The sequence below is a fragment of the Mchenga conophoros genome, linkage group LG7, assembly GCF_057382185.1.
Source record: "Mchenga conophoros isolate Kocher_MC1m ecotype Shallow Benthic linkage group LG7, M_conophoros_male_GT1.1, whole genome shotgun sequence".
In the NCBI taxonomy this organism is placed as follows: Eukaryota; Metazoa; Chordata; class Actinopteri; order Cichliformes; family Cichlidae; genus Mchenga; species Mchenga conophoros.
Window position 1 is genome coordinate 21,487,257 of NC_140532.1, and position 11,483 is coordinate 21,498,739.

Genomic DNA, 11,483 nt, shown 5'->3' on the forward strand with positions numbered 1-11,483 from the left:
TGTCGACTTGCTGGAAGTCACGTATTTGTGCCATTTACAAACCAGCACTCATGTGGTGGATGCATGTTATTGTTATTTACCCTGGAAAAGGTCCTCTGACGCAGCACAGCCTTATCATGTCCCTACAAACTGCTAAGCAGTGTTTAGTCCCTAAACCTTACCAAAGGACGAAAGCAGGAATTTAAAAAAAAAGTTAATGATAATTCAATTCAATTCAATTCAATTTTATTTATATAGCGCCAAATCACAACAAAAGTCGCCTCAAGGCGCTTCATAACAAAGTGCAGTCCAGACAAGACGTCAGCCATAGCTGTCCAATTCATAAACCAGCAACCTGTGGCACCACAGTCCCTCTAACCCTCTTGTTTGGGACTTGGTGGTCTCTAAATGTGTCCTGGTAAGATGCAGATACTCTGATAAAACAGTTTTACACGACCCCTCCAGGATATATAATCTATATATACATATACAAAAAAATCCACTCTAGCCCCTGCAGGTGGTCTATCCCTCAGGTTCCCAGGCTTCCGGTAGAGGACCTGAGCTTGAGGGTCCTGTGCAGTATCTTAGCTGTTCCTGGGACTGCACTCTTGTAGACAGAGATCTCAGATGTTGTTCCTGGGATCTGCTGGAACCACTCGCCTATTTGGGTGTCACCACATCTAGTGCTCCGGTTACCACTGGGACCACCGTTACCTTCACTCTCCACATCTTCTCGAGTTCTTCTCTGAGCCCTTGGTATTTCTCCAGCTTCTCTTCTTGCTGATGTTGCTGTCATTCGGTATTGCTACGTCTATCATTATGGCTGTCTTCTTCTGTTTGTCTACCACTACTATGTCTGGTTGGTTAGCCATCACCATTTTGTTCGTCTGTATCTGGAAGTCCCACAGGATCTTCGCTCAGTCATTCTCGACTACCCTAGGAGGCGTCTCCCATTTTGTTTCTGTGCTGCCATGATTAGTGCCTCTGCACTGTCTTTCAGTCCAGCTTTGTTAGCCACTAATAGGACTTCTGGATGTCAGGCAGTTCCTCTATCTGCTGGTGGTGCATACTGTGCAGGGGCCTGTCCTTCCATCATGGTTCCTCCTCTTCCTCCTCTTTCTTGGGTTTCTGCTGCCTGAGGTATTCACTGAGCGTGCGGTTGGTTGGGGCCATCTTGCTGATGTATTCATGGATGTTTGTTGTCAGACTTGATCTCTTTTTAAATGTAAATGCCACTAATTTTATTCTCAGTTTTCAGTCCACAAGAATTAATAGCAGTTTGTTCTTTCTTCGAGACTAAAATAGAAACTCCTGTCTTCATCTAAGAAAATCTTGATCTGATCTACAAACAGGGTTAATAGTAAATTCAATTCAATGCTGCTCTGCTCTTACAGTGCTTCGTTTTGTCATGTCAAACATAATGACAACATCGCTGTCCTCCTTCCAGTACGCCGCATGCAGCCATTGCCACAACAACAGGTTCATTACCTGCCATTATTACTTCCCTGAAACTCATCTATGCTGAAAATAGCTGCATCATTATTGTTGCTGCATCAAGTGCCTGAAGAAAAATACATGCGTGCGTTCCAGTCGAGGCTGAGAGAAAAGAATCCAGGTCCACACGTTGTACTGTATGCAGCGTGTTTCAGGTTTAATACTGGAGGCACGGATTCCTATTTGCCGATGTTTGCTTTCCCCTTCTTCTGCATGTATGATGAAGCCCCCCTACAATAAGAGACTGTCCTATAAGTCTATGTCTGTGTTTCCAGTTGTCATCGTCACAAATGTCCAACATTTTAAACAAACAATGAAGCAACTGTGACTGGCAAAGAGATTTTTAATTTACTTTTTCTGCATTAGTGAAAAGTAAGTTATAACATTATATCATTACATTTGTATTTTACCATGTTGTCATTTATTCATACATGAACCTTATAGGAGCCCACACTTAACTGTACATTAAAGATGGAAATATCCTCTGTCTGAAAACTGAAACCAGTGCAGAAGAGCTTTAAACCTGCATCCTTTATAATAGCCACTAGGGGTGACTCTTGTGATTTCAGAAGGAGTTCATAGAAGTTTACTGGGAAACAAACCTACTACTCCTGTGACCTATGACCTCTTAAACAGCTTTTCCAATGGGCTCCATTACCAAATTAGAGTCTTACTGAATAAAACATGTTGTTCCTTTAGTCCATTATGGTCCCCATTAGTGTGCAAAAAGACAGATAAATCAGGACTAATATGGCAATTGCTAAAATGCTCAAGTAAAGAATTCAAAAAAGGACTTGATATCAGAGCTGCTACATCCTATAGGTACAGTCTGAGTTTATTCAAGAAAAAAACATCCTTTGCCGAATATATCCACTTTCCTTTGTCTGCACATTTCCAAATTATCTGAGCTTTGCCTCTCTAATTTTGTCTCCAACCTGAACTATTTGATGTGCTCATTTCTAATATCGTCCTTGCGATCCCAATGCAAATCTGACATCTTCTACAACTTACATGCAAAGCCACATTATTGTAAGCAGGTCTCACCACTCTTAAGGGTTTTTTTGTTTTTGTTTGTTTTACTGCAAACACTATTTAAATTAACTTTAATTTCAGTTTTTACCAGGAAATGAAAAACTGGATACAAAGTCACAAATCAGATTTAGAGTATCAATTTTTCTGTCTGACTGAAAAAAAATGTTATCCTATGACCACAAATGACCTATTATTGTGCAAATTTTAAAATATAAATCTCCTTTGCGTTGAAATTCGTATTCAATATGAAAATAATACCCACAGTTTTTTAATTGTATGAACTTCTTCTCCGCTAGCGGCGATAGCGAGCTCTTAAGGTAGAAAAAAGTTTGGGGGGGGGAAATGATGCAGAAGAAGAAGTCGGCTGAAAGCGGAAGTTACATCAAATGTTATTATGGCGTCTCACATGTAGCTCTCCTAGCCTCTAAAATTTAATAAAACATTGTATAAGGGATTTCTGAGGTACGTATTATCGCTTATATTGCCGCAGTTAGCAGGTTCACACAATTAGCACATTTAGCTCAGTTTACTCAGCTGTAGCTGACAGGAAGCTGCATTTCATCGCATCGTTAAGCCGCAGTGATACAGTAACCGCTGGTAGACAGAGCTAACAGGCGTTAGCATCAGTTTTTCCTCACTAAGTTCGTTTTTCTGGGTCTTCAGAGTTGGGTTAAAGTAGTAGGACTTTAATTTTCGACTATCCCGGCGTCCAGTGTGTGCGTTGGAGGTTAAATTCATTGCCAGAGTCCATTATTTCAGAAGTTATTTTGGGTTGCTGCCACTGACTCTTATTTAATCTTAGGTTGAAGTGAGTGTAACTGGATATCCAGGACCAAAACAATGAGCACTCAAGTAAGCAGTAAATACAACCAGCCTCATACTTTGATGTTTTCTTGTTGTTTTTCTCCGCAATTAGAGTAACTCTAAATTTGTGTTTTGATTTCAGTACAGCATTTTGTTCAAGCAAGAACACGGTGAGTAAACATGCTGGGTCCCACTACGTTATGAGTTATAATATAAGAACGAGTGTTTTTTTTTTTCTTTCTTGACAGTGTTGCAGTCTTTATCACGTTTTTTAAACTGAAAATTGTCTGTTTTATCCAATAGGATATAGTCGTGTCATGAAAATGAGATTGTCAAGCCTACCAACAATGTCACTAAAATCTTACATAAATTTTGCCAGAAGACAGTCATTCTGCAGCAGTCTGGGATCTTATTATTGTCTCCATCTTACAATGCTAAGCTGCTGTTGTGATTGAGCACTATGTAAATAATATTGAATTGAATATCTGCGGAATGGTTCAATGGGATCATGTTGGTAATTGCATGCAATCAGTTTCTTATATTACAATGATTAACTGTGATAAATAAGGAAAATTACACATCTGTTGCTTTCTGTATAGATAGAAATTCACATTTGGCAACCTTCCTGTTATATAGGAACAGAATACCACTCCCTCGAGTTGTGCATATTGACAAAGACTCATTCAGACTGATGGCAACATGCTGGGAGTCTGTCTGAATTGATAAACCAGGTCCCAGCTATTTGCAATTCTTCAACAATCTCTCTAAGAGTGATTGCAGTCACTCTCCCTGACACACGCACATGTAACGTGTTGTCACCGTGATAAAGCACCCCTTTGTTCACATTTATTTAATTTTTTCTGCATTTGTATCCTCTCAGCACACGATGATGCCATCTGGACAGCAGCGTGGGGTAAAAGTGAAGCAGACGGCTCAGAAACCATCGTCACAGGCTCACTCGATGACATGGTGAAAGTCTGGAAATGGTATGCATTTTATTTGGACGATACTATTGCTGATCACACGTAAAACACTGTACTAACCTTTAAAAAAAACAAAAATCAGAAGACATTTAAAAGCCAGTTTCCAGTTTGCTTAAATTCACTTTTTCTGCTCATCACTTTAAGAGCTTCTCTGGAGTTTATTTGACTTGACATGATCTAATAATCAGAGGTGGAAAAAGTAGAGACATTCTGTACTTAAGATATTTGTGTTACACAAGACTCCAGGAAAGGTTGAAGTACTGATTCAATTTCTTCTTTTCTTCTTTCAAAGTAACAAAGTAAAAAGTTGCTCTTTGGCGGATGTTTCTACCACATATTTTTATGCAAAGCTAAGTGAGCCTTGTACTCTATTAATGTAATAATAAAATATTAGAAGATGGGAATACAAACTTTAGCATGATTTTTAATTCTAATTGTGCTCAGTTTGAAATAGAAGAAAAAGAAGGAAGTTTAAAAACAAAATAGCTCTGTTTTCTGTTGCTGCTTTGTAGAGGGTGACTTTGCCTCTAAACAGGCAAATTAGCACAGTCAGGGGTTAAAGTGGGGTTTTAGCAGGTGGAGGAACCCTAAAGAAAGAATCACAACTCAAAATAATTTCTGTTGAAAACTCCAGTAGATTTTCTTAGTGTACAGGCTGTGATCAGCTGATCTGTGCTATTAGTCCTCTGTGGTTTACTGCTGTTTGTGGCTGTACACAGCTGAGTTCAACAAGATGTCAGCAGATGTTTCAAGAGTTTTCCTGGCTGATTTCCATCCTCTACACTGACACAACACCGTTTACTGTCTTTACATTAGACTGTTTAAAGTTGGTATGAAGGTAGAATTCAGTGAAGGAGTCTCAGCATCGTCAGTTTAACTTCAGATTAATCTCTACTGCCCTTTGTAGCAGAGATATACATAAGGTCACCATGAAACCAAAGCCACTGTGCACCAGACACACACTTTAAATCGTCACTGTACAGCACACAGACCTGTTTATCCTGCATTAACCTGCAGAAGATTTTCATGCAACCTTTAAATAGCACAGTTAGTCTACTTCAGTTTGTTTTGCAGCACATTTCACAATATGAAAAAACATGATGTCACATGTGCAGACTCAAAAAGTGATTTAAAAGCACAAGATCTTAAGCTTTAAATGAGCAGCCCTTACATTTAAATCTGACCTCTCTTCTTCCTCTCCTGTCTTGTCTTTCTTATTTTCTCCATCTCTGAGTGAAGTTAGCTCTCATTCAGTCCCTGTGAAGTACAGCAGCTGGACCTTGAGCTGCAACACACTGTGAGAGAAACTGCACACAAACAGTTTGTGTGTTTGCTGATTTTTGTTGAGCTGATAGAAACGCTGCATTTGAAATTACCTGACACTTAAAAGAAAGTCAGTCCCTTTATGCTCCTCTTCTGTAGGGCTAGCTAGATGCCGAATTACCCCAACCACACACTTATGGACACCTGAAGTTTTGGTGTTGTGCCAAAAAAAACCCACCACCCACTTAACCCCTGACTTTGGCACATGTCATCTCTTTTTATGCAACATCTCCTGGTGATTAAGACACAAACAGAACTGCCTGTCATGTGTCACTAATTAGTCTCAAATTTGATTTATGAAGGCCCGCAGTGACGTGAAATAATTACTAACTTCAGATTTGTTAAAGTAAAGCTAATGAGCCTGTTTTGAAAGTGTAAGGAGTAGAAAGTACAGATATTTGTTTAAAAATGTGGGGAGTAAAAGTAAAAAGTAGTCAGAAAAAAGTACTCTACTCAAGTAAAGTACAGATACCTGAAAACTGTACTTAAGTACAGTAATGGAGTATTTTCACTCCATTACTTCCCACTTCTGCAAATAATCTCAGTGTCGTGCTGTCCGTGCAGGTCAGATGAGAAGCTGGAGCTGCAGTGGACGCTGGAGGGCCACCAGCTGGGGGTGGTGTCAGTAGACATCAGTCACAATGGGGCCATCGCTGCCTCCAGCTCCCTCGACGCACACATCCGTCTCTGGGACCTCGAGTCCGGGAAACAGATAAAGTCGATGGACGCTGGGCCAGGTAAGACCTGACCTCACACACTTTGTTTGCTGCTGCCTTTTTTACCACTTGGCACTTAAGTGAGGTCACTACAGAGCAAACCGTTGCCCAGTTTGTATTCAACAAACGTGCAGAGGATGGTAGCTTGCCTGCTCTGCTGTGCAGTCTATACATGTTTGTTTAATTTTTTTTGTACACTCACCTTCCAGGAACACTTACACCCAGAAATGTCCGCTCGGTTGTGTATCTTCAGCCCAGCTGTTCTTCATGTCACTTTACATTAGTGACACTCTCTTTCACTCAGCAGGCGGTTCTATTGCAGACTTTTTCTTTATTCCCTCCTTAAGACAATTAATTTCACTGTTCTAACTCTTTGTTTCCTTGCTATTTTTATGAATTGATGTTATATTGATCGGATTCTTTAATGATCTTTACATTAGTGAACAAAGCGCTCGTTTGGTTAAAAGTAGACTTGTGAAAACACCTGAACCTGTGACACAACGGGGCCATCGCTGCCTCCAGCTCCCTCGATGCACGCATCCATTCAGGTCCTGTACAGATAGTGTGAAGGTTTAGAAACTGCAAGAGTACTCTTAGAGCTTTTTCCCATATCATTTTAATAAAAGTAATCCAGGCGCCAACACTTAATTGGTTCTTCCTCCATGACTTTGATAAAGTTCTCCCTTTATCAAAGGTTTGATAAAGCTTTGGGCAGCTTTTCTCACACGTAGCTCTGGAGCAGGAAATAGTTTGACCACATTTGCAGTTTGGGAATACTCTGTATAATCTTAGTTCCTGGGTTAACAGTGTAGCACACATTAAGATGCACTTTGCCAGGCTAATGTTTGATCTGCTGCTTTTGTATTTTCACTTTGATGATGTGTGAAAAAATCAGGGTTATAGTTCATTTGTGGAAATGGCAAACAAAGATTGTGGTGATGTCCAGATTTAAGCATTTTTTTTTGGTTTTAATCTTTCTTTGCTCTCCTCTGTAGTGGATGCATGGACTGTGGCCTTCTCACCAGACTCCAAGTACATTGCCACAGGAAGCCATCTTGGCAAGGTCAACATCTTTGGTGTAGACAGCGGAAAGAAGGAATATTCTTTGGACACGCGAGGAAAATTCATCCTGAGCATAGCTTATGTAAGGAGCTGTAAATTCTGGTTTTGGTCAGCTCGGTGGTGTTTTGTCAAGCTCAGTCTCTGAGGGACGAGATGTCACCGCTTTAGTCTTCCAGTAACTCATCTTGATTTGCTCATTCACCACAGTGTATCCCTTTGTTTTACCTCTTAACTCATTCTTTCCAGGGCCAAAGGTTAAATGTGATCCAGTCTCATTTCGCTACAGTTGTTACATATAAAGTAATCAGTTTACTGGTCCTTGCTTCTCAGAGCCCAGATGGCAAGTATCTGGCCAGCGGAGCTATCGATGGAATCATTAACATCTTTGACATCGCCACTGGAAAGCTACTCCACACGTTGGAAGGTTGGTTCAGTCATCAGAATTCATTTTAAAAGTAACAACCAATTATTTTCATTTCATTACTCATTTTGGATGAACTCTGTGAGTCATCATCGATTATGATGACTAACACTAGTCAGGTTATCTGGTGAAAAATAAGTGTTTATTTATTGATTTACTTTCCTGTTTGGCCCTTTTATTGCTAAGAAATTGCAAAACAAGTTTCAGAAGCCAGAAATGACATATTCCTACTGCATTAGGGTTAGGGGTACTTAGACCTCACAGGTATGGGCCTAATTTATAGCAGGGACAGTGAGGCTATATATGTCCCAGTTGCTTTCTTTCAAAGCATGGCAGTGGTGGCATCATGCTCTGGGGCTGTTTTGCTGACAGTGGCACTGGTACATTGCACAAAGTGGATGGAATAATAAATGAGGAGGAGGAATACCTCCAAATTATTAATTTACATCTCAATTTAACATCTGTACGGTCAAAAGTTGGACACAACTGAGTGTTCCAACAGCACAATGATCCCAAACACACATCAGTACTGGTTTTGGGATGGATAAAGCAGGCTAACATTAAGCCTCTGGATTGGTCTTCCCAAAGCCCCGACCTCAGCCATATTTAAAATTTGTGGACTAAAAGCAGCATTATAAGCGAGGTCAATGCCAGGAAGCCAACCAGTGAACGAAATTAATATTCAGTTTGGCTTTGTTGATTGTCAGCACTTAAAACAATGATAGAAAACACAGGAAAGCAGGATATCTCATATAGAAACGCTGGCACAAGGAATTTTCTGTTCTCTCTGGATGATAAATAAGTAAACACAGTTTAAAATTTAAAAGCTAAACATGATTAAATATTTTTTTAAATTGTGGCTAAACAGTGAAGGAAATGCAGACAGCATAGTCTTAAGAATAAAAAGGGCTTCAAAGTTTTTAAATGTATGTCACAAAGATCACCAACATGTGTGAGAACTCTTACAGAGTGTTTACCGTCTCCGCAGGTCATGCCATGCCCATCAGATCCCTCACGTTCTCCCCGGACTCCCAGCTCCTGGTGACAGCTTCAGACGACGGCTACATCAAAATATATGACGTGTGGGTTTGGGAGCTTCTTCCAGACAGCAGCTTTAACTCTGTAGATGATATATGAGTTCATTGATCCTGAAGGACATGGAGTTAAAGCTAGCGCTACTATTAAACAGCAAAGTTATGGTATAATAAAGATTACAATGCATTCTGTTTGCTTAATTAACTTTGCTGGAATCACTTCACAGGCAACACGCCAACTTGGCCGGCACACTAAGCGGCCACGGGTCCTGGGTTCTCAGTGTCGCCTTCTCTCCTGATGACACTCATTTTGTCTCAAGGTAACATGAAGCTCCTCAGATGGTAGCACAGTGCTAGTTTATATCCTGATAGTTAAAAGCTGCACTTTGTAATAAAACACATGGAAAAATCACATCTGTTATTACTTGGAGACATCGTGTGATTTAGAAGTTCTGCCTCCAGGTCAATATTTTCTGCTTCATGTTCACACAGGATAAATAAAGTGACGATACTATTCAGGAAAGAGACTTGAAACACGATGCTGTTGTGCATGTGTTTGAATATAATGGCAGATCCACCCTCATCAGTTGTATGTCAGGGATTTCAAAGTCCGTTTCCTCATTCTGCTTTCTCATGCTTTGCTCTCCTCGTGTGAAACTTTAGTCAGTGAAAGCTGTTTTTCAGTTTCCACAATGCTGAGTCAAACTGAGCTGGCCAAGATAAAATCTGTAAGATCTTCTAATTTCTGCCCCCCTTTTCAGCTCGTCTGACAAGAGTGTGAAGGTGTGGGACGCCGGCTCCAGAGCATGCATCAACACATTCTTCGACCATCAAGACCAGGTGACTCTGCGTTTTTAACGTGTTAACAATCAAATTCAAAGTAATAAAATCCTGTTACTGTCAGTTAAATCAATATGCCTGGTGTCATCCAGCGGCCCGTCACGTGACCTCTGTCTGATGGTTGAGCTGAGTGGAAAACCAATAAGCCTGGCTGTCATTAGATCTCTGGTTGATGCCTGTGGGCAGTTTGATCTGTTTTCCAACAAAGCCTTTAATAAAATAGCACGTGTCCTCAGGGACGACATCAGAGGCAGCTGCCATTATTGTTTTTGTGACGGCAAAACCAGAAAATCTACAGGGACAGTTTGCAGCCAATTAACTGCTCAGCTTTACTTTGTTCTCTGTTTAGACATTGGTCTTTTTAATCTGTTTGCTCTCTTCGGATTCATTTCTGCCTTCTGCACTGCTCAGTTAGGGTCAGACTGCATTTTTTAGATATTTTTAAAGCTTGCGTACACACACATGCACTTCAGCTAAAAAACAGTTAGAAATACTGAAGTAGTGTTAAATTATAGTACAGTATACAGGGCTGTTGTGGTGTGCGTTGTCATACATATGCAGTGAAGGTGCTCAGAGCTGCCCGTTTTGATCAATCCTCCTCTCCACAGGTGTGGAGTGTAAAGTACAACAGCACCGGCTCAAAGATCATCTCAGCTGGGGACGACCGTGCCATCCACATCTACGACTGTCCCATGTGACGAGACACATCCAGGCTGAGAGAGGACCTCCACAGCTGTCAACTCAAATCACTTATAGAAATTGATAATGAAGGGAGGGAGAGATTAAAGCTGTAAATGTGATGGACTGTTTTGCACCGGCCGAGTGCGGTCAAATAAAAGGGTTGTTTTTGTATTTTGGCGTTCATCGCATTTCTTTCAGAACGGAGCGCTCTCTGTCATGAATCAGTTTCATGGCAGTGTCCGATTTGATGTGATATTTTTATTCATATATGAAACCAGAATTTTGAAACAGAAAATAGGCGTTAACAGCGCAACTGATGACCTTAAACAATCCATCGATAGATTATACATAAAAGACGAGGTCACCTTATTTGTTAGTCAAATCCAGTTGTGAAGCCTTGAGCTGAGCATTTTCTTCTTTCATCATCTCAGGGCATTTGAAACCAACTGCAACACTGCACGGTCAGTTCAGTAAGGACTTGTATATCACGATATACCTAAAGAATAACCTGCTTTTATTGTTCTTTTTGACTAAAAATGTACAAAATTGTTGTATTCAGTAAGTAATGAGTATTAGCTCCCAAACAGCTTCTGTTTTCTCACCCAGAGCTACAGCCACCTTTTAGATATCCTTTACTTAAAATAGTGTATATATAGATAAAATTCTACTCTTTATGATGAAATAAAACTTTTTTCATTCATTCAATTCCATTATTCATGTGTGGAAATTTACTCATTGCTCAGTGAGTTTGGCAGCTTCATGTCAAAATCGTTGCTTTTGTTAAACTACCAAAGTGACAGACTTTTGTCAGCTCCCCAGTTCTGCTGCTGGTTGCTCACTGAAATTGGTGGATGAACTCTATGCTTCATGGACCACTATTCATCATTCATCTTGATCCTTTATCCTGCAGGTCTGACGTCACAGAACCTTCTGGCAAAAGGCAAAAAAACACGTTTGGATTGCAAGCCGACAGGAGGTTATAAAGCACCCTCTAGTGGGAGGAATTGTGTACTACAACCACAAAACAACACTGAGCCTCACCAGCCACTCCGGTGAATCCAAGTCCTTTATTACTTTTCACCAAATGTCCACAGGTACTCAGTTTTTGTTTTTT

At 40.4% G+C, this 11,483-nt stretch overlaps 1 protein-coding gene across 1 annotated transcript; it reads left to right on the forward strand.

Moving 5' to 3' along the window:
* Positions 1-2,838: 2,838 nt before the first annotated feature.
* Positions 2,839-10,540, forward strand: skic8 (SKI8 subunit of superkiller complex). The gene is made up of 11 exons (XM_085282845.1): positions 2,839-2,967; positions 3,308-3,357; positions 3,452-3,479; positions 4,190-4,295; positions 6,180-6,352; positions 7,327-7,475; positions 7,724-7,817; positions 8,803-8,896; positions 9,076-9,168; positions 9,610-9,688; positions 10,297-10,540. The coding sequence occupies exons 2-11, from the start codon at positions 3,346-3,348 to the stop codon at positions 10,384-10,386; spliced, it is 918 nt and encodes a 305-aa protein (XP_085138971.1). The 5' UTR covers positions 2,839-2,967; positions 3,308-3,345; the 3' UTR covers positions 10,387-10,540.
* The last annotated feature ends 943 nt before the right edge of the window (positions 10,541-11,483 follow it).

What these genes read in the sequence shown, in the direction of transcription:
- skic8 (XM_085282845.1), top strand. An exon ending in ATGGTGAAAGTCTGGAAATG is followed by an intron (nt 4,296 to 6,179) that starts GTATGCATTTTA and finishes CTGTCCGTGCAG; the next exon opens with GTCAGATGAGAAGCTGGAGC. An exon ending in GACACTCATTTTGTCTCAAG is followed by an intron (nt 9,169 to 9,609) that starts GTAACATGAAGC and finishes CCCCCTTTTCAG; the next exon opens with CTCGTCTGACAAGAGTGTGA.